The sequence below is a fragment of the Schistocerca gregaria genome, chromosome 2 (genome assembly GCF_023897955.1).
Source record: "Schistocerca gregaria isolate iqSchGreg1 chromosome 2, iqSchGreg1.2, whole genome shotgun sequence".
Taxonomy (NCBI): Eukaryota; Metazoa; Arthropoda; class Insecta; order Orthoptera; family Acrididae; genus Schistocerca; species Schistocerca gregaria.
In genome coordinates this window covers 198942509-198965133 of record NC_064921.1, presented here as the reverse complement: position 1 = coordinate 198965133, position 22625 = coordinate 198942509, and the positions used below count along the sequence as shown (strand labels likewise).

General features: G+C 42.5%; 1 protein-coding gene across 1 annotated transcript in view; it reads left to right on the top strand.

Annotated features, from left to right (window-relative positions):
• LOC126336683 (uncharacterized) overlaps positions 1 to 20661 on the top strand; it is an 82590-nt gene extending 61929 nt beyond the window's left edge. The window contains exons 3-5 of the mRNA XM_050000632.1: positions 469 to 664; positions 12305 to 12447; positions 19159 to 20661. Coding sequence (XP_049856589.1) covers positions 469 to 664; positions 12305 to 12447; positions 19159 to 19296 — 477 coding nt within the window. The 3' untranslated portion in view covers positions 19297 to 20661. The remainder of the gene's footprint in view (positions 1 to 468; positions 665 to 12304; positions 12448 to 19158) is intronic.
• The last annotated feature ends 1964 nt before the right edge of the window (positions 20662 to 22625 follow it).

The window sequence follows — 22625 nt, the reverse complement described above, 5'->3', positions numbered from 1 at the left end:
ACTTAAGACATGTTTGGTTTGACGATCCGTCTACTGGCCTACTAAATCGCCTGCTCCCGACCGGATGGAAAATTTCTGATACGACATGAAACTGCGTGAAAAGTAGGGATCTTCTTTCCGACAATTTGGTCAATGAGTGGCATACACGAAGTAATGTGAAATCTCTTTCTCGCCGACCTGGGACCATGTCTCCTGGAAGTGACAAATGTTTTTGTCCGGTGTACATAGCACTCCCAATAATTTTGTGTTTACAGCTGTGTGAAAGTTGCTACATAGCTATACGCGCAAACTAAGTTGACACGCGGCGCGGTGACTGCCGGGAATGACTATAAATTGGAAATGCCTTTACCGCCACTTTTGTGAGCCACCGCACCGAATCTCAGCGTAATTTGCACGTACAGCAGTGTTCCTGATGTACTGCTACTCTCATATATCTTGTGAGTTTCATGTATTTTTCTCTGCTAACAGATATCTGGCCGGTGGTATGTGGTGGAGGTGGTGTTCCCGATGCCGATGTGGGGAGCGGACACGTGCGTGTGGCTGGACTTCTGGCAGCACGAGAACGGCTCCACGCTGTTCCACGTCGAGTACTACCGGAGCAGCGCCAACAAATCTGTGCGCTCCGCGGACGGAGTTCTCGACAGGGGCGTCTGGCACCAGCACGGTCAGTGGCGCCACCTGCCAGCTGCCAACCACGCCCTCAGCTCATTAAGCCTGTTACGTATGACTATTAAACACGATGCCACACTGGTGAGGCTGCTGCAGTCTTCTCGTGTTTGTGGTGACGGTGCTCACGACTCCAAAGAGTGCCGCACTGCAGTCGATACGCCGCACCCGAAACACAGTGCAGCAACTGTATAGGTTGGCAGCACAAAATAAACCGAGGTCCGCCAGGGGCCGCAGCCGCCAGCCCACGGGTATCACGTGTGTGGATAGCGATTGGTCGATGCCTCGTTAAATACCTGAGCACTTAAGTACGGCAGATACCTCTCTTTAGTGCGCCGAATCGTGTACGGTCTCCGAGACTTAGACTCCGTAGGCATCGTAGGCCAGCTCTAGACTCTACGTAGGCATCAGTCAGAGGCACACTGGCAGTACTACTTTTTAGAGGACTTGTAATAATTTCAAACATCTAAGAAGAATCATTTGAGTATTTCTCCATATTTAATAAATATTTTATTACTGATGGTTGGGAATGTTTCTAATTGAAAATAATCTGCGCCCTCCTCCTGCATTCCCAACAGTGTCTACACTTTTCTCTCATCCTCCAACCTCACGCTCATTCCTCCACAGAAATTTTTATCCTACGTTGAAATTTGGAAAGTACTTACACCAACGGATCATATTCATGTTTTATACTGCTGTGTGTATCAACACCGCTTGTGTCTCCAATGGGAGCGTGCTATTTTAGCTCTGTACTGGTAGGGGCCGACGGTTCAACATTGTGTCATCCGACCGCGACACCGTTTGCAAGACACTACGGAGAGACAAAGAGTTAGAACACCGTTGACGCGGATGTTTGTGTCTTATTTTCCTAACAGAGCTGTTAATAATCCATAAATTTATTGTATAAATAAAGGGATGCCGTATATAGGATATAAAAGACTGTTTACAATATACCACAGTGATGAAGGGAAAAGTAAACTTGTTAAAGACAATTCTGCTCTGTCGACCAAGGAAGCAACCTCGAATTGGCCAACAAAAGCCACATAACCTACAGCATATGCACAGGAAGTGAGATTTTTAATTTCCTCTCCCCCTCTTAAGCTAAGAGCTTATTCGTGCACTCACAAATTATAAAATTGACTTATGTGTAAATTGCACCTCAGAATTTTGTAAATTTTGACAGCGTAAAATTGTTAATTAGGTCATTTTGTTTCTCAAGCCTTTGCGAAATCAGAGGACATGTAATTTGTTTTCAGTGATTAGAAAATAGTCAAATTCACAAAGCACTAGGCAGTATGAAATCACTTATCAATATGACGATACACATCTCTGGTCTTGATGCATGCACTGCTCCGGTTGAGAAGAGTGTCATAAAGCCACCGTGTCCTCTATTCAGGCAACCTGATGTCCAAGTATTGCAGCTCGTGCTTGATATCCTGAGACGGAGTTGATGCCCGAGCTGGCCGCACAGAAGTTCAATCATGGACAAATCGGGCGGGGAATCTTGCTGGCCACGAGAGTAGCTCAACATCACGCAGACAGTTCGTAGAGACACGTGAGATGTGTGAAAGAGCTTTGTCCTGTTAAAAATGGCACCACAATACTGTTCAATGGGTGGAAACAAATGAGGCAGCAGGATATCCATGCCGTGAAAAAATAATGTAGATTTTCGACTATGTATGTATGTATGTAGTAGTAAAACGACAAGACGCTATAATCTGTCGGCCTTCTTGGGCTCAAACAACGTGTGCATAATCCTTATACACATACCTGAAATATTAAAACTCAAAAACCAGATTAAAGTATTTAGTTCAAAAGGAACGTACAAATAATTACAGATACATATAGTATAAAATTAACAGTCATTACTCAATAATAATGCACAGAGCATTAGTACATACCACAGATCGCTGAGAGAAAGACAAGGACGTGAGCATCAGAAGTAGCTTCCCTACTTTTATTTTTAAAAAAATGTGTAACATCTACTTGTAATCTTCACTAGTGAATTAAATTAACAATTTACTCACATCTGATTAAAATTATACTTATTTTCCGTGGCATAATTCTTATATGACATGACTATCTCATCACAACATAGAGAACAAACGATTTTTTTTTACATGAATCGTTTGAACAGTTCATAGAGGTGAGAGCCATCTGCGAAAGAGCATTGTCCTGTTGAAAAATGGCATCACTATATTCTCGCTTGAGAGGTAAAGCATAAGCCGCAAGATGTCCGTGACGAACCATTGCACCGTCAGAGTTCCCTCAATCACTGCCAGTCGGGACCTGAAGTCATATCCAATGGCTCCCCCATACCATGGCACCAGAACTAACATCGCAGTGCCTCTCCAAAACACTGGCAGAATGGGACCTCTCCCCAGGTCGCCGCCATGCTCGCCGACGATAATCATCCGGGATAGTGCAACACAGCGATTTATCGATGAGCACATTGTGACGACCCTCATCAACGTGCATGCTTCCCGGTCACAGCACCACCAAATGCTGTCGTTTATGCTGTTGGTTTAATGGCAGCTCACGCAAAGGGATTGGAATTCCCTATGTCGGCTCCTACTGTTCCCAGGCCAATGGTGCGGGTTACTCAGAATGTTGCAGGGAGTCCATTACTTTTTTTCGGATGGCAGGTGCCGATGTGAAGGGATTTCGATGTGCTTCGTGCACAACACGGAGATCCTCTCTTGGTGTGAACCGGAACTTTGACGATGATTATGCCTGCGTCATGTTCCCAAGCGGTCCAGCATTAGGCCATTGTCAGATCCGAATGTCCCACAAATCTGGATATTGCATGATTCGACCAGCCGTCCAAGTGGAGACCCACAACGAATCCCCTTTAAACTCTGTCGGTGCTGATAATGTTGTCTGACCCGAGTAAGCGGCGTCTCCGCGTCCTTCACGGTGACCACTCTACATCTGACGCAGGCAGTCCCCCTTACGTATCCTAACAGTCCTGGTAACAACATTAAATCACTCTGATGCATATAGTTTAGATCAGTGCATTCTGGTTTGCATACTTATCTCGTGCAGTAGCTTTCGGGTAAGCAGAGATTCTGGTAACAAGTATCTGTAGCTATATCCACTTAAGAAGAGGAATTTATTTCTGTTTAAGAGCTATCCGTCTCAGGGCATAGTGAGAAATTTGCAGAGCAGTTTTTAGTGTTCCTTTTTTCTCTTCGTAATATTTTACGTATATTGTAAACTCAGTAGCACCATTTGAGATGTTACATCTATTTTTACATACTGTATATGGCTAGGAACTGTGCTTGCGAGTGGACACAAGGACAAATGTCTGCTGTCCGTAAATAGCTGGAAGCAGCGTTGGCTACCGTCGACAACTTTCTGGCTAGTGCTCAAAATTGCGGTGACATCGGGGCACTGAGGACGAGACCCGTGACACAACTGTTGCCGTTGGAATCCCCTGATGACCCGGGTTTCACTACATATTCTGATACGCAACATCTAACCGATCCGTCATTACTTCAGAGTGGATGGCAAACAGGGGTGGATTCGCGTATCACTGAGCGTAAAGCGAAAGAAGGAGAAGGTCGCGCTGCTGGCTCTCTGCGCCTGAGAAGCAGGTACGAGCTGCTACCCAGTGCTCAAGATAACTCTGGGCCAGCACAGGATGGCTCTCCTGTTGGACCGGCAGCCGATTTTCCTGCTCAGTCCGGACAAGTGCAGAGGGTGGGTATGCTTCTCATTTGGAGCTCCAATGTTGGGCGGGTGATGTAGCCCATCAAGGAAATAACAAGCAAGGCTGGAAAGAAGGCAAGTGTGCACTCGGTATGTTTGCTAGGGCGTCTCGTCCGTGATGCTGAAAAGGCCCTGCCGGCGGCTATCGAGCGCTCTAGGTGCAACAGGCTGTGTATAGAGGAACATACCGGCACGAAGACATCTGCCGCTTGACTTTGAGGGCATCGTCGGCTTCTTTCGGTGGATGGATGATTTGGTGAAGCCAACAAAGTATCGCACGCGGGGTGTAGGGTAAGCAGTCTATTTGTAGCGTCTTGCCCAGGGTTGATCGGAGTCCTCTGATTCTGAGCAGAGTGCAAGGTCTAAACCAGAGGCTAAGACGACTCTGCGACGGTATCGGATGTGAATTTCTCGACCTCTGCTATCGTGCACAGAATTATAGGGTCCCTCTTAATAGGACAAGCGTCCGCTACACGCAGGAAGCGGCTACCAGGGCAGCGCAGTACGTGCGGCATGAACATGATTATTTTTTTTTTTTTTAGGATAAAGAGAAACCCTCAGTTCGCAGCAAAGACTATCTACCTGATAAATCAGCCTCAGTCACCTCAGAGAATGTAAGTCACCATATAACAGAAAAGGTATTAGGAACAGAAAATTGATTGAAGGCACATGTTAATGACAACGAAATCCTAAAATTGGAAAATTTATGGTAAGGCTAGCTTAGTCGCCAATGGTGGCGGCGTGTTTATTGCCAGAAAGGAATTCGATAAAATCCAGCGAGGTCATCAGAGATTTCGATTGTGAATTAATGTGGGCGAAGTATTAAAGATCGGTCAAAAATGGTAGTCGGTTGGTTTTATAGACAGCCTGGGCCAGTAGTTCTAGTGGTAGAGCGCTTCAGACAGAACTTGCAAAATATCGTTACTAATTTTCCTGGTCAGGCCATTGTAATAGAGGGTGACTTCAAATTGTCAGGTACAGATTAGAAGTGTCATGCTATCAGTACTGGTACCAGAGACAGGGATTCGTGTGACATTGTTCTGGATGTCTTGTACGAAAATTACTTTGAGCAGATACAGAACCAACGGTAACGTCTTAGACATCCTGTCAACAAACAGATCTGAACTTATCCAATCAGTTAACGTAGAGGGAGGTATCAGTGATCACAAGGTTGTGGTAGCATCTAATGTAACAGGTCTCGCAAATAATGTTAAGAAAGTTAGGAAGATATTTTTGGTCAGCAAGAGTGACAGGATGCAAATTTCAGAGTATCTGAACAGTCAGCATCAAATATTCGGAGATAAGGACGAAGATATGGGAAACAAATGAAAAAAATTCAAAGCAATCGTTAAATATGCCCTAGACAAAATCTTAATGGATCGGAAAGACCCACCCTGGTCAAATAGCCATTACAACCATTCCATGTCCACTAAATACAAGAAAGAAACGCCAATAGAGAGTTTAATAAATTTTTTTTACGTATCACCCTCGTTCTTGTCTCCATCCCCTTTCTTGGGGGTAATAGGGGTATCGTTCTCCCACACTACTTTCATACAAAAAATTAGTCATGCAGAGGGGCTGGGCAAACCGTATAACCGTAAACCGTAAACATCCATTCTGCATGATGTCTTGCCCATTTGTAACAGAGTCCATAGTGTTGTGGTCTTAGACGTGATGCTCATCATGGTCGTCGGGAATGAAAATTCGCTTCATGCAATCGTCTCCTCACAGACTACTACAGTACATGGCGTCCTGTAGCCTTTTCGAACGACTAATTCAGTCCTGGAGCAATCACACCAGAAACCGTAGACGTAGATCGTCCTACGTATCTGTCGAACGTGGACACTTGTGCAATGTAAGTGCTCAGCACTAGATGTCAATTGGAACCGATTCCACGCCCGCACAACATCGCCTTGAGTCCAGTGCTCTCAGCGATCAGCTTCCTTGTTTGATAAGTCTTCTGCGCATAGAGTGATGATGCGGACCACATCACTGATCCCGACTGCCCTTCGTGGCATGATGGAATTTCACTCTGCTGTTCCATAGACATCTCTAATGCGTCCCTGCGGCGTTCTGACCGTAGGTAGGGCCCATTGCAACTACGTGTGTGTTTACAAACAACGTCAGGGGTGACCTTGTTATTTGTAAGGAACAGCCACAACAGCAACACACGTGCACGACGTACGGGGTGATGCAAAACTTTTGTTGATGTGTGGAATAAAGAGGCTGCCTACACCACGCTTCTCCGTCATCTTGCTGTGCGGCCTGGGATCGTGAAAAGATAGGTTTGACGGAGAAAATTGAAAAATTTCAAAGAAGGGTAGCCCGTTTTGTTAGCATGGAGAGCTGCATCAAACCAGTCTCAGGACTGAAGACAACAACAACAACACAATAGGTCTTTCACGAAATTTAAGCCACCAACTTCCTTCACCGAATACGAAAATATTTTTTTGACGACTACTTAAGGAAGAAACATTCATCGTGATAAAATGATATAAATTAGAGCTCACATTGAAAGACTGAAGTGTTCGTGTTTGCCGCTCGCTGCTCGAAAATTCAACGACAGAGAAATAGTCCGAAGGTGATTCGTTGAACCCTCTGCTAGGCACTTAAACGTGAATTGCAGATCACTCACGTAGATGTAAATGTAAACGACAAAGTCTATAAAACAGTCTTCCTGGGGCCAACGTTTCCCCTAAATCATCAGACACAATGCCTGTCCATTCGAATTCGGCGAAGACCTTGAGACTGGTTTTCACATCGTGTCCTTCCAGAATATTAAATCGTGTTAAAACTGCAGCTTGTTGCCATAAAACTGCGTTATAATCTGTGATATTTCGCTACCGTAAAAGTGGGCAAATTTGTGGCTGAGTCATTATTTCGTAACAACAGCACGCTCCAGCTTTTTATTGGTAAATGCTGTAATTCAGGTCAACATTCAACATACGGCTCTACTGCAGTGTGTTCTGGAATAGTACTGCCAGTAGTGACGGAAGCTACAAATTCGTGCATGACTCTTGAGCTGGTCACAAAGCCATTGCGTTGGCAAATGGAAAAACGTGATTATAACTTACAGTTGAAAATTTTGTGCTACTGCCGATAACTTCGAAAAACCAACTTACTGAAGGTTGTCTCGAATATTGTATGTACAGATAAGAGTTAACTTCTGTAGATTATAAGGGCAACTTTGTTCCAGCACACATACCTGCAGAAACAAGCGTGATTTCTTTTTTTTTTTTTTTTTTTTTTAGCAAGTCTCATTAATGAAATCAGGGCATTTGTGAATGGTTTGGTACAAAATACATAGATTTGTTTTGAAATTTAACTTCGGTTCTAAATATAACATAGTTTTGTACCGAATGCGTTATCAGTTTGTTTTTCCTCGTACCATTAAACATTCAAGTGTCTAAAAGTTTGAACAAATCAGCTTGCTAAGAGGATGTTGTGTTAAATGTAAGTTTTGTGATCTGTTTTATTCACATACGGTTCCACTGAACAGATGAGTTAATAAGTGTGCAAAATTTTTGTGTAATTACATAGGTTTGTGCCGTTTGCTTTTTTTCAATCTTATTTTGTTTCAGTGAAGATGGACCTGTAACTATTTGGGTTTTTAAACAATACAAAAAATAATTTTCACCGTACTGGCAAACTTTTTGACTAATTTTCTTCCATGCATGAATTATAAAAGTCATAAAAACTGGGCAAATTTGTAATAAAGTTATAACTGTGCGTTATAAGGAAATAGTAGGTGGGCCAGTCTTTGTAACAGGTCAATTTAACTTTACTTTCCCAGTCATCTCACAACATTGACCGGAGCTGGGGCTAACTTTGTTACAATTGTAGAAATAATTCAAAAGCCAAGATCTTAGCTTTTGAATTATTTCTACAAGAGTGTGATTGCCCCACTACACACTAAGTGGTCACTGCAAAATTCGTTACAATTAGTATTTTATGTCCACTGTTGGAAATAAAAATAAGTACACCTGAGAAAACGACGTCGATTTTGATCCGATGACGGCGTATGCCACCTGGGCGGTAGAAACTGTGCTGATAATGGTTTCAGGGTCGTCCGCCAATAGATAGCGTAGTGGCATAACTACCAGAGCACTATCTGTGTCTGCCCTTTAATAAGTAATGTTCACAGACCGAAGTCTCAGTGTCGTGCTCAGGCAACGATGCCACGGAGACGCATTCGTAATTCCTACAGCCAACTGAGCTAATTAGTAAGGGGTAAAATTGTGGCGGACGTTCTTTCAGAGAACTGCCACACAAGTTAAACGTGCTGTTTCAGATGTGGTGGTGGTTAGTGTTTAACGTCCCGTCGACAACGAGGTCATTAGAGACGGAGCGCAAGCTCGGGTTAGGGAAGGATTGGGAAGGAAATCGGCCGTGCCCTTTCAAAGGAACCATCCCGGCATTTGTCTGAAACGATTTAGGGAAATCACGGAAAACCTAAATCAGAATGGCCGGAGACGGGATTGAACCGTCGTCCTCCCGAATGGGAGTCCAGTGTGCTAACCACTGCGCCACCTCGCTCGGTGTGTTTCATATGTGGAACGATGCTAGTATCAGTAATGACGCGAACATTCTTACACCGGTAGACGAAGTTCTGGACGTCCACGACAGACATCCACCAGGATCGTAGTATTGTAAGGGCAGCAGTGTCATATCGTACAGCTACCACAGCACAGATAAGAGGGCTTGTGAGATCTGATGTGTCAACACGCACCGCTGCAAACCCGTTACGGGTATGCACACCTGTAGCTCACCTTCCATTCACACCACAGCGCTGTGGCCTTCAGTGGTGAAAGCAAATCGTGCGCACACGCAAGTGACGGTCGTTTGAACGCATTACCTAGACCTGGTGAGTACTGTCTCGTAGAGTGCATCCGTTGAAGACACACTGATCTCACCTCAAGCCTTATTGTCTGGGGTGCGATGAGCTACAGCTATGGTTCACCTTTGGTGTTTCCGGAGGGGACGCTAACCAGCGCTCGGTACGCGCAGAACGTTGTGAGACCCTTTCTTTTGCCGTTCTTGCAACAGGAAAGTGAAGCGTTGTTCCAACAGGGTAATCCTCGCCCGCACACTGCCCGTGGACCTCAACGTGCTCTGAAAGACGTGCGGTCCCTGGCCAGTACTATCTTCTGACTTGTCTCCAACCGAGCATCTGTGGGATATGATGGGATGAGAAGTGACTAGTGCGTCTCGTCAGCCAACAACTCTTACAGAACTACGTGAACAAATCCCAGGGTAGTATTCGCCATCTGTACGATCGACTGTATGCAAGAGTCAGCGCGTGCATTGCCTCCCGTGAAGGCTACACCATATATGGGTGTTTCAGCACAGGTCGATACCTGGTACATCTACATCCATACTCCGCAAGCCACCTGACGGTGTGTGGCGGAGGGTACTTTAAGTACCTCTATCGGTTCTCCCCTCTATTCCAGTCTCGTATTGTTCGTGGAAAGAAGGATTGTCGGTGTGCCTCTGTGTGGGCGCTAATCTCTTTGATTTTATCCTCATGCTCTCTTCGCGAGATATACGTGGGAGGAAGCAATATACTGCTTGACTCCTCGGTGCAGGTATGTTCTCGAAACTTCATCAAAAGCCCGTACCGAGCTACTGAGCGTCTCTCCTGCAGAGTCTTCCACTGGAGTTTATGTATCATCTCCGTAACGCCCGTGAAGGCTACACCATATATGGGTGTTTCAGCACAGGTCGATACCTGGTACATCTACATCTACATCCATACTCCGCAAGCCACCTGACGGTGTGTGGCGGAGGGTACCTTGAGTACCTCTATCGGTTCTCCCTTCTATTACGTCTCGTATTGTTCGTGGAAAGAAGGATTGTCGGTATGCCTCTGTGTGGGCTCTAATCTTTTTGATTTTATCCTCATGGTCTCTTCGCGAGATATACGTGGGAGGGAGCAATATACTGCTTGACTCCTCGGTGAAGGTATGTTCTCGAATCTTCATCAAAAGCCGGTACCGAGCTACTGAGCGTCTCTCCTGCAGAGTCTTCCACTGGAGTTTATCATCTCCGTAACGCTTTCGCGATTACTAAATGATCCTGTAACGAAGCGCGCTGCTCTCCGTTGGATCTTTTCTATCTCTTTATCAACCCTATCTGGTACGGATCCCACACTGCTGAGCAGTGAGCGAACAAGCATACTGCTACTTCCTCTGTTTTCGGATTGCATTTCCTTAGGACTCTTCCAATGAATGTCAATGTGGCATCTGCTTTACCGACGATCAACTTCATATGATCATTCCATTTTAAATCACTCCTAATGCGTAGTCCCAGATAATTTATGGAATTAATTTCTTCCAGTTGCTGGTCTGCTACATTGTAGCTTAATGATAAAGGATCTTTCTTTCTATGTATTCGCAGCACATTGCCTGCATTGAGATTCAATTGCCACTCCCTGCACCATGCGTCAATTCGCTGCAGATCCTCCTGCATTTCAGTACAATTTTACATTGTTACAACCTCTCGATATACCACAGCATCATCCACAAAAAGCCTCAGTGAACTTTCGATGTCATCCACAACGTCATTTATGTATATTGTGAAAAGCAACTGTCCTACGACACTCCCCTGCGGCACACCTGAAATCACTCTTACTTCGGAAGACTTCTTTCCATTGAGAATGGCATGCTGCGTTCTGTTATCTAGGAATTCTTCAATCCAATCACACAATTGGTCTGATAGTCCGTATGCTCTTACTTTGTTCATTAAACGACTGTGGGGAACTGTATCGAACGACTTGCGGAAGTTAAGAAACACGGCATCTACCTGGGAACCCGTGTCTATGGCCCTCTGAGTCTCGTGGACGAATAGCGCGAGCTGGGTTTCACACGACCGTCTTTTTCGAAACCCATGCTGATTCCTACCCAGTAGATTTCTAGTCTCCAGAAAAGTCATTATACTCGAACATAATACGTGTTCCAAAATTCTACAACTGATCGACGTTAGAGATATAGGTCTATAGTTTTGCACATCTGTTCGACGTACCTTCTTGAAAACGGGCATGACCTGTGCCCTTTTCCAATCCTTTGGAACGCTACGCTCTTCTAGAGACCTAGGGTACACAGCTGCAAGAAGGGTACCTCAGAACCGCTTGTCCTATTGACCTGCAAATGTAATCATTTCATGCAGTCCATATGCACTGTTGAAACCATAAATCTTGAGTGAATTGGTAACATCTAAAAGCGTGTACTAATTTTTTCCGGAGTGTACCTTATCGCACATAAAAACTTTATTTCTATCAAAATTAAAAGATGTTTGTTATGATATTCCACATACACGTGCAAATTAAATGCAGTAGTACATATTTGTGAAAAGCTGTGTTACAAAAACTGCTAATACATAAAGTTGCCCAATTTTACGGTACCGGAAACACATTCTGTTCAGTTGCATAGAAGAATATAAGCTCTTCCTTCGGTAGTACACTAACCTCTTTACACGTTTCAGCGATGCAACTGATGGTTGTGCACTTCGAAGTACTAAGTGTAGGTACTATGTACTGTGATTATAGCGCTATCTGTTAGCAACTTTTGTAACTACTACGAAATTGTATAAAATTGTTATTGCGTTCACAATAAACGTACCGTTTGCTGCATTCTTCTATCGATCTTTGCTTTCATGTTCTTTAATTTTAAATGCAGAAATGCAGGAAGCCCGACAGATTTTAAAATTAAATAACATGAAATTTCTGAATAGGGTCCCGGCACTCCAGCAGTGCTGTGGGCCCCCGCGTAGTTTTAGACCGCCATGAGCATCGCAACCAATCCAAAAAATGCATGACAGTTCTGTAACGAATAAAGTGTCTGTATCCCAGATTGTAGAAGGAGGCCAGTGCTCCGCTTGCGGGCGCCTATTTGCTGACGCCTTTCTAAGTATCCTGTGTTGTGGTGCGCAGGTACCGGGGGCGGCGAGCTGGCTGTGCTGGATCTGGAGCACGACGTGATGTCGCTGGCTGTCTGCCCACGCAGTTACATGTGCTTCGGCTACGTGCTCTCCAGGGACCTATTGGCGTGCGACCGCCGCTCCGAGATGCTGCAGGTTGGCTATTCTGATTTGTTCACAACCTCCTGAACCACGCCTCCCTATTTCTGGATCGTCAGACTCCGGCAGAAGTCGCTCAACTTTGGTTTGCTAATGTTTCTGTCCAGCCGCTGTCAACACTGCTGATCTACACGCCGCTGTCCACACTGCTGATCTACACTGAAGTGACGAAAATCATAGCATACCTCCCAAAATCGTGTCCGACCTCTTTTTGCCCGGCGTTGTGCAGCAACTCGACTTGGAAGTCCCCTGCATAAATATTGAGCCACGCTGCCTCTATAGCCGTCCATAATTGCAGAAGTGTCGCCAGTGTAGGATTTCGTGCACGAACTGACCTCTCAATTATGTCCCATTAATGTTCGATCACATTCAAGTCGGGGGATTTAAGTGCTCAAATCATTCGCTTGAGTTATTCAAAATGTTCTTCGTACCAATCACGGACATTTGTGGTCCAGCGACAGCGCATTTTCATCCATCAAAATTCCGTCGTTGTTTGGGAACTTGAAATCCATGAAAGGCTGCAAATGGTCTCCAAGTAGTCGAACATAACCATTTCCAGACAAGGATCGGTTCATTTGGACCAGAGGATTTCATGCAAACACAGCCCACACTGTCATGGATCCACAGCTGGCGCAGTGCCTTGTTGACAACTTGGATCCACGGCTTTGTCGGTCCGCGCCACACTCTAACCACCATCACCACGACTTAACTGACAGGGCCGTGGTTTTCCAGGCCTCTAGCGTCTAACCGATATGGTCACGAGTCCAGGAAAGGCGCTGCAGGCGACGTAGTGCTGAAAACAAAGGCACTCTCATCGCTCGTGGGGGGCCATAGCCCATTAACGCCAAATTTCGCCTCACTATTCTAATGGATACGTTACATCTGGTGAGCAAAATGTATGAGACAGGCGAAATACCCTCAGACTTCAAGAAGAATATAATAATTCCAAACCCTAAGAAAGCAGGTGTTGACAGATGTGAAAATTACCGAACTATCAGTTTAATAAGTCACGGTTGCAAAATACTATAACGCGAATTCTTTACAGACGAACGGAAAAACTGGTAGAACCCGACCTCGGGGAAGATCAGTTTGGATTCCGTAGAAATATGGGAACACGTAAGGCAATACTGACCCTATGACTTATTTTAGAAGCTAGATTAAGAAATGGCAAACCTACTTTTGTATCATTTGTAGACTTAGAGAACGCTTTTGACAATGTTGACTGGATACTCTCTTTCAGATGCTGGAAGTGGCAGGGGTAAAATACAGAGAGCGAAAGGATATTTACAATTTGTACAGAAACCAGATGGCAGTTATAACAGTCGAGGGGCATGAAAGAGAAGCAGTGGTTGGGAAGGGAGTGGCACAGGGTTGTGCCTCTCCACAATGTTTTTCAATCTGTATATTGAGCAAGCAGTAAAGGAAACAAAAGAAAAATTCGGAGTAGGTATTAAAATCCATGGAGAAGAAATAAAAACTTTAAGGATTGCAGATGACATTGTAATTCTGTGAGAGACAGGACTTGGAAGATCAGTTGAGCGGAATCGACAGTGTCTTGAAAGGAGGGTATAAGATGAACATCAACAAAAGCAAAACGAGGATAATGGAATATAGTCGAATTAAGTCAGATGATGCTGAGGGATTTAGATTAGGAAATGAGACACTTAAAGTAGTAAAGGAGTTTTGCTATTTGGGGAGCTAAATAACTGATGATGGTCGAAGTAGAGAGGATATAAAATGTAGACTGGAAATGGCAAGGAAAGCATTTTTGAAGAAGAGAAATTTGTTAACATCGAGTATGGATTTAAGTGTAAGGAAGGCGTTTCTGAAAGTATTTGTATGGAGTGTAGCCATGTATGGAAGTGAAATATGGACGATTAATAGTTTGGACAAGAAGAGAATAGAAGCTTTCGAAATGTGATGCTACAGAAGAATGCTGAAGATTAGATGGGTAGATCACGTAACTAATGAGGAGGTACTGAATAGGATTGAGGAGGAGTTTGTGGCACAACTTGAATAGAAGAAGGGATCGGTTGGTAGGACTTGTTCTGAGGCATCAAGGGATCACCAATTTAGTATTGGAGGGCAGCGTGGAGGGTAAAAATCGTAGAGGGAGACCAAGAGATGAATACACTAAGCAGATTCAGAAGGATGTAGGCTACAGTAGGTACTGGGAGATGAAGAAGCTTGCACAGGATAGAGTAGCATGGAGAGCTGCATCAAACCAGTCTCAGGGCTGAAGACCACAACAACAACCCTTTCTATAATATAGCCTTCAATTTATCTCCTTTGTGTAGAACATCTTTATGCTCCTTCCATCCTTCAACTTTCTCCTCTTTGCTTAATACTGGTTTTCCATCTGAGCTCTTAGTATTAGTACAACTGTTTCTTTTTTCTCCAAAGAAGCCTTTGAGTTTCCTACAGGCGGTTTCTGTCTTTCCTTTAGTTATACGTCCTTCTATAGCCTTCTACACATTCCTGCTTAACCATTTTGCACTTTCTATCAATCTCAAATTTAACGTCTACTTTCCCTTTCGCCTGCTTCATTTGCCTCATTTTTATATGTTCCTCTTTCATCAATTAAATAAAATGTCTCCTTCGATATCCAGGGATTTCTCTTACGCCTTGGCTTTTTACCTATTTGATCCTCTGCTGCCTTTACTATTTCATCTCTCAAAGCTATCCATGCGTCTTCTACGGTATTCCTTCCCCTTGCTACAGTCAATCATTGCCTAATGTTCCCTTTGAACTTTCAACAACCTCTTGTTATTTTAACTTATCCAGGTACATCTCCTTAATTTATTACACTTTTAGAGCTTCTTGAAATTTTATCCACAGTTCATAACCAATAAATTATGGTTGGAGTCTACATCTGCGCCTGGAAATGTCTTACAATTTAAAATCTGGTTCCAAAATCTCTGTCTTACCATTACATAATCAATCTGAAACCTTCCAGTGTCTCCAGGTCTCTTCCATGTGTACAATCTTATTTTATGATTCTTCAGCCAAGTGTTAGCGATGACTAAATTACAGTCTGTGCAGAATTATACCAGATGGCTTCCTATTTCATCCCTTTCCCCCAATCTATATTCATCTACTATTTTTTCTTCTCTTCCTTTTCCTACTTTTGGATTTCAGTCGCCCATCAGAATTAAATTTTCCTCTCTCTTTATTATCTGAATAATTTCTTTTATCTCTTCATACATTCATTCAACCTCTTCAACGTCTACGGAGCTAGTTGGCGTACAAACTTTTACTACTGTGGTGGGTGTTGGCTTTGTGTCTCTCTTGGCTACGATAACGCGTTCACTATGCTGATCATAGTAATTCACACGAGTTCCTGTTTTCTTCTTCATTATTAGACCTACTCCTGCATCACCCCTAATTGATTTTGTACGAGCGTCATTCGGAAGGTAAACAACGTTTTGTTTCGACACGTGACCCGAGTTCCCCCACAACTACCGGCGACCGACAACTGACCTTGGTACTCATCGCTCCAGTATGGCGGCAACTACGATCCAATACTATGGTTATGCTTAGCTGTGCGACTTCAAAAGGTGACAAAAATAACAATTCTGACAAGTGTGAGGTGTTCACTGTTATCCGTTTTTTAAACCCGCAAAAAGTCGGACTCATCGAAATTATATGGTAATGTTATGAACGAAATGTCAATTCGGGAGTGGAGTATCACGTTTAATGATGGACAAAGAATGGTCATGACGAAGATCACTCGGGCCGGTTCCTCATTGGTCACGGACGTTCTAAAAACAAGGATTGAAACAAAAATCAAGGAATACAGACGTTTCACTATTATTGGACCGTAGCAGCCTGTTGTCGGACGCTTTAACGACTTCATAGCGCCATTACAAATAAGCGTCATGGAATGTTAACAAGTGGAGCCATCTTCTTTCACGATAATGCATGCCTTCATGCAGAGGGCGTGACACAGGACTTGCTTCAGAGGGTTCAGTGGGAACTGTTTCAACATCCGCCATCCAGTCCGGACTTAACCCCAAGTGATTAGACTTATTACCCAAATTGAAAAAATTTTTTGAGTGGGCGACGCTACAGAAGTGCTCATGAACTTAAAGAAGCAGTTAAGAGCTTTGTGGCAACTCAGTGTGGAGAAGGCATAGAAAAGCTGATAAATCAGTACAAAAATTGTCTAAATTTGAACGGTGACTATGTAGAAAGGTAGCTTGGATGTCAAATTGTGTGTAAAATACAGCTTCGTTTAATTGTATCAGATAATTTCGGTAGGTAAAAAAAAAACATTTTTTACTTTCCAAATGACCCTCACATTTGTTACCCTTGTACTCAGCTGACCAGAGAGCCTGCTCATCCTACCACTAACTTCACTAAACCCCAACTACATCTAACTTCACCCTATTAATTTCCCTTCTTGAATTTTTATAACCTACCTACCTAATTAAGGAATGCACCATTCCACGCTCCAATCCGTAGAATATCAATTTTGTTTTTCTTGTTGATGACATCCTTCTGAGAAGCCCCCCCCCCCCCCTCCCCAGAGATCTGAATGGTGTACTATTTTACTTCCATAATATTTTACACAGGAGAATGGCCCCATCATTTAACCTTACGGTGGAGCTGCATGTCCTCGCGAAAAGTGACGGGTACTTTCAACTGTTCGTCGACTGGTATTACAAGGTCAGATCATTCAATCATCCGGAATGTTACAGCTACAACTACTGAAAAAGCTTTTCTGGGGCCAAACGTTTGGCTGGCCTCTCCTGTGGTGTGGCTGCACCTATGGTACGGCCATGTGCGTCGTTAAGGCACGCAGGCCTCCTTACCAGATCGGTCACACTAGCTTCAGGTGAGAATATGATAAGGTGGCAGCTCAGGCAGCTTTGAAATGGCAGTAAACTGTTTTGAGCGTTAGTCAGTTGTGCAAACAAGACAACCATTGTATTAAATATGTAGGGCGAGAAAAGATTCTTGACTGATAACAGAGCTGTAGCCAGCTTTCTAGCGCGAGATGTAAAAGGCTGCCGTCAGTACGGTCCCTGAAAGCCACAGTCTTCTTTTACTGAGGCAAAACTGAGGCCTTGTCATAGAAAAGTAAAAAAAGTCGCATAACGTGAGTGTCCACAATAGGAGCCCGAAGCAGCCGTGAAAACCCATTTTAACTGTCAGAGATCTTCTCTCGCAATACGAAGTGATTACTTCCACTGGATGGTGTGCTGTCAGTAACTTCAACCGTGTAGTCCTTAAAATAATATCTTTTCTTCCTTTTTTTAGGTTTCGGCCACCTGTAGACCGCATCACTCTTGCCAATTTTTTTCTTTGAGCTTTACCTTTCGGTGAGTTGTCCTACATTCTTCTACAGGACTTCCTTTACATCTTTGGCGGATATTTTGCTGTCCTTTGATTGGATTTTGGCTGGAAAGTTCATCATCCCTCAAGTGTCTTCTTGAGATCATTTTCCACTTCTTTCAATCCGACTCCTTTACTTTTGATCTTACTAGCTGCAGTTGACCATTAAAAGAAAACTACTTTTCTGAATGACCTCCATAGTTTTCTTCGTATGTGGACATGGAGGACTATTCACTACGTTTTTGCTACATCCAAGATCTTTCCTATAATCTTTCCTTCTTCAGTTTCTAATCGTTCTACCAGAACTTTCTAATACATCACAACAAATTTTTCTGCATATATTTCTCCTGCTCGAACCAGTGTACGTTAATGTTAGGCTTGGATAATAATAGAGACTGGGGTTTGTTTCAATATCTTTGCGAAGGTGGTATGGCATTTCTGTTTTGATGGCCCTGATTTCTAAGAGATGTTGCTCTTATATCCATTCTCTCAGATACTTCAACTTCTCGTTTTGTCTTTTTCTCATTGTTTACCAGTCGATGTTCATTGTCAAATGTTCAAACGTGTGTGAAATCTTATGGGACTTAACTGCTAAGGTCATCAGTCCCTAAGCTTACACACTACTTAACCTAAATTGTCGTAAGGACAAACACACACACCCATGCCCGAGGGAGGACTCGAACCTCCGCCCGAACCAGCCGCACAGTTCATGACTGCAGCGCGTCAGACCGCTCGGCTAATCCCGCACGGCTGTTTGTTGTCGAATGAGATCCAAAGTCCATCCTTTAGTAATTTCATCCGAAGATGCTAGTAATTTGAAAAGGTTGCACGATCATCTGCGAAGCTAAACATGTCAGTTTCGTTCCCATTTTGCCTTATGTGACTCATTTCTGCACACACTGCCTAGTTAATTCTTCACGCCATTTGCAAATAACTGTTCTTCAGAGCATAGTTAAAGAGCAGAGGTAAAAATCTTTTTTCTTCCCTCACCCTCTCACTAATATCAAATCTGTCTAAAAGTTGTTTTCCAGCTGCGTTTTGGAAACTGTGTTCATCTGCATCTGTTGAGTGATTCCTTTGGTCTTATTGGCGAAACTTGGTTCCTACATAATGTTGATAAAGAGTATCTCGATCAGTTGAGTCGTAGGCCATCTGTAAGTCAACAAAAATTACAATAAATTACTTATTTCAGAGTTTCAAACAATAAAGAGGCATGTTACTATCATTATCGCTACTATTATTATAACACATTCTTTTGCAATATAGGTTTGTAAATATGATATACTGTGAGATTTTTTTAAAGTAAAAAACTTGGAGCAAGAGCTTCCAGATCTGGTCAAAACGATATAAATAACTGATAACTTGTTGCAGGTGCACAGGCGGATGAAGGAGGCTGGGCTGAATCACACCCGCTGGGGAATCCCAGTAGACCCAGAAGTCTGTAATACAGGGAACAGGGTGCCCGACTATGTACCACAGCGGCCTCCGGTCAATGACTACGAAGCCTAAACTGGGTCCCAGGCCCATGCCAGTTCTGCCTATTTCCTAACGGTTGACCAGCATCGATCCCACCGCCAGCATCACCTGGATCATTCAACAGCAGCACGTCAATCCTCTTTCATCGCTGATAAGAAATATGTTACAAGAATGTCGATACTGTACAAACACCCAAAGAGCTTCATCAGATTTTATTGCGGCAGCTCCTAGAAATAAAACAGAAAACCAAGGCTTAAATTTGGTACGCCTATGTGTAGGTAGCTTTTCCAGTGAAAGTATCTGGGATGGTAGTGACATCTCTATCAGTCCACCATTGGAGGTAAAGCATCCAAACACACGTTTGCAACTGATTTAGCTGTTCCTTTTCAGACTTAAATATAGACCTAATACCCAAATTTACTGCTGTCGAACAAGACACTGTCAGGGTACAGTCCACGTGAAACTTACAGGAGAATTCAGTAACTGGTGGAACATTCGGAAGCATTCTGTACACTCTTTGGGAGAAGGTGAATTAAGAGAACGATGCATACATTTGCAGGCTGAAGTGCTTCCTTGTATCCAAATTAGAAGTAGGTGGTCATGATAAGCTACGATTAAGTGCTAGAAGAGTAACTCTATCCTAGTGTCAAACACTGAACCCTCCTATACGAACATAAATGAAATAAGACTTTCTAGAGCATAATATGATCAGCTAGCTAATCTTCTTCATGGGACTTCCAATTATATAAAGATCAAGTGTCTTCCAGGAATAAAGAGCAAATAATGTGAAACATTGAGTACATTACTGCTAACACTTTTTGTTTTACATCATATTACACAATTTACGGAGTTGAAATACTGTGATATCTTTCTGATGTACAGATCCTAGAAACATATAAGAGACCATCTTAACACAGTAAAAATGTCATCACTTGGTACTCATACCCATATTAGCATCCAGTCATTTAATCATTGATTATTTCTTCATTTCTTGCAGAATCATTTACGAAGTATCTTTTATTGTCCCTGTTAACTTTTCTGTAGCAGTTTCCTACCTGAATGACTCACTATACTGCCTTTAAACTTAATGGACATCAGTATTTAATTCTGCAAATAGAGCAACAGGACGCAACAAACAAAAATGTTTCTCGTAACTCTGCAGGTACTATGGATTCGTATCTACCTCGTGCTATTATCAATTTTTATGTTAACTATTTCACTCAGTGTAGTATGTAGTATTTAAAAAAACAACACACCGTTTTATATGTGGTTCATCTATGTTTTATGTGATTTTTGTATTTGCTATCAGTACAAGTGAAAAATCTGATGTCAAACCTGGTGTTTAATGTACCTTCTATGCTGTATTTCTTAATTTAATAAAACAAACTATGTATTGTAGATGTTGCTCTTAATGTCATTACTTTTCAACCATACTACCAAAATGCACACAATATAATTTTTTCCAGTTTCTCGTAATTTAGATTCTGTATTAATTCCTAGCATCCATTGACGTCGATAGTGAAACAAGAAACTGATACTGGTATGATACTGACTGATCTTGCCAAAAAATCACCGGATTTCTACATACAAAGTAACATTTTTCTCAATTCGTAAAAGAAGAATTTCGATACTATTTATGGCTAACCGAATGAAATTTAGGCCTTTATGGATGCTATATCAGGACCTCAGCTGTAAACTCTCGCAAGTGCCAGTCAACGAGGACAGCGTTATTGCATGTAAATATTGTATGGCACTGTATCTCATGTGTCTTGTTCAAATTAGTTGATAGCTACACAACAAAGCGAGAAGCGGTAGCTGTACCTTTAGTTTGAAGACGTCGGCTGTAAACAGTGGTAAGGCATGATCAACAAGTAACAGAGTTATTATGTTAAACTATGGACTTAGTTGATGTGCTTTCTTCATATTAGTTGATAGGTCCTGGATAAACCGAGAAATCACAGTTCTGTTTCTATTTCCATATTTCCACTAACTATCCTCAGATCTACGATATTTCCGAATGGGGGCAAAAACTTGATAGTGGCGACCCCTCCTCCCTCGAGAATTTCAGATAAAGTCAAAAATTTTAAGAAATCGATTTTTCAAAAATATATTCATTTTGCAGCGCACGTGTTTCTAAAGAATTTGATATATATAAAATATATATGTTCAAGAAAATATAAGACATGTTATTTGGTCTTAAGTATGCCAAAGTGTGGTGCTCTGTGGAATTCAAATACATAATGGGAGCCATCAAACCTATAATCAGGACAATGGCAAATAAAACGTCCGCTGATGCCCCTCCTTCTCCCAGTCGGTCGGTTTGACATTCTACCCCCTTTAAACACAATTAATTTCAAGTGGGATTATTTGTAACCAGGACAATAAAAACTCTTCAGAAAATTTGCACTCCTTGTTGCCTATTAGCTAATAACTCTCTCTTCTGTGTGACATAAAATTAAATATAGGAAACATAAAACCAGTAAAGACAAGAGGCAAGCAAGACAGTACACATTTCTTCACTCCGTAGATCCCAACATATTTTTCTGTCTAATCTTGCTATAGCTTTACACGTCGTGCTTTCCTTTCTCATGAAAGAATCTATTACCTCGTCAAATTAGTCAAACGTTTTGCTACATAAAAAATAAAGATGTCGTTGCCTAATACGAATAGTACCCAAGACTGCTGTGGTTTCTCGATTTGATTACGTCTATTTTGTCACTGTCTGTTAGATAAAATGAAATAGGCATTTCTAATATTGCAGCAATGTTACACACGCCAAATAAACGGGGCTGTTTCAGCACAAATGGCCATTTTAATGTACCTCATTTACATAAATAACATGACAGTATATAATTCACAAAGTACCAATATCAAATGCTTATTAGGCCTACTACAAGCAAAACGTTTTATGTTAGAAAAGAGTTTCACATTTCATTCATACGGTCCAGTTTCTCATGCATGAGATCGAAAAGCAGTAGTGCGAAATTTTTGCATAAATTTGGAAACGTCATATTTTTCCATACTATTTGTGTGATGTCCCCATTTCTTCTCCTTTCTCATTCTAACAAACAATCTTGTCATCACTAATTCTGTAACTATTCCTGCTATCGTAGAAACTTATTCTCTGATTAACTCCACTAACCCTACCAGAAATACCGGTTTAATTATCCCGCGTTTATTCTCCAGTTAGTCGTTATTATGTGTTCGTAAAACGCGTTTTCCGCGCTGTTCGAAGAACTGAACTTAAGAGGCTGAAAACCAGGGACTGTACAACTTTCCCTTAGTAGCAGCGATATGGTCAAAATTATATATTCTTGGATACACCAAGAAGATAATACATAATCTTTCTTACCTGTTATTCC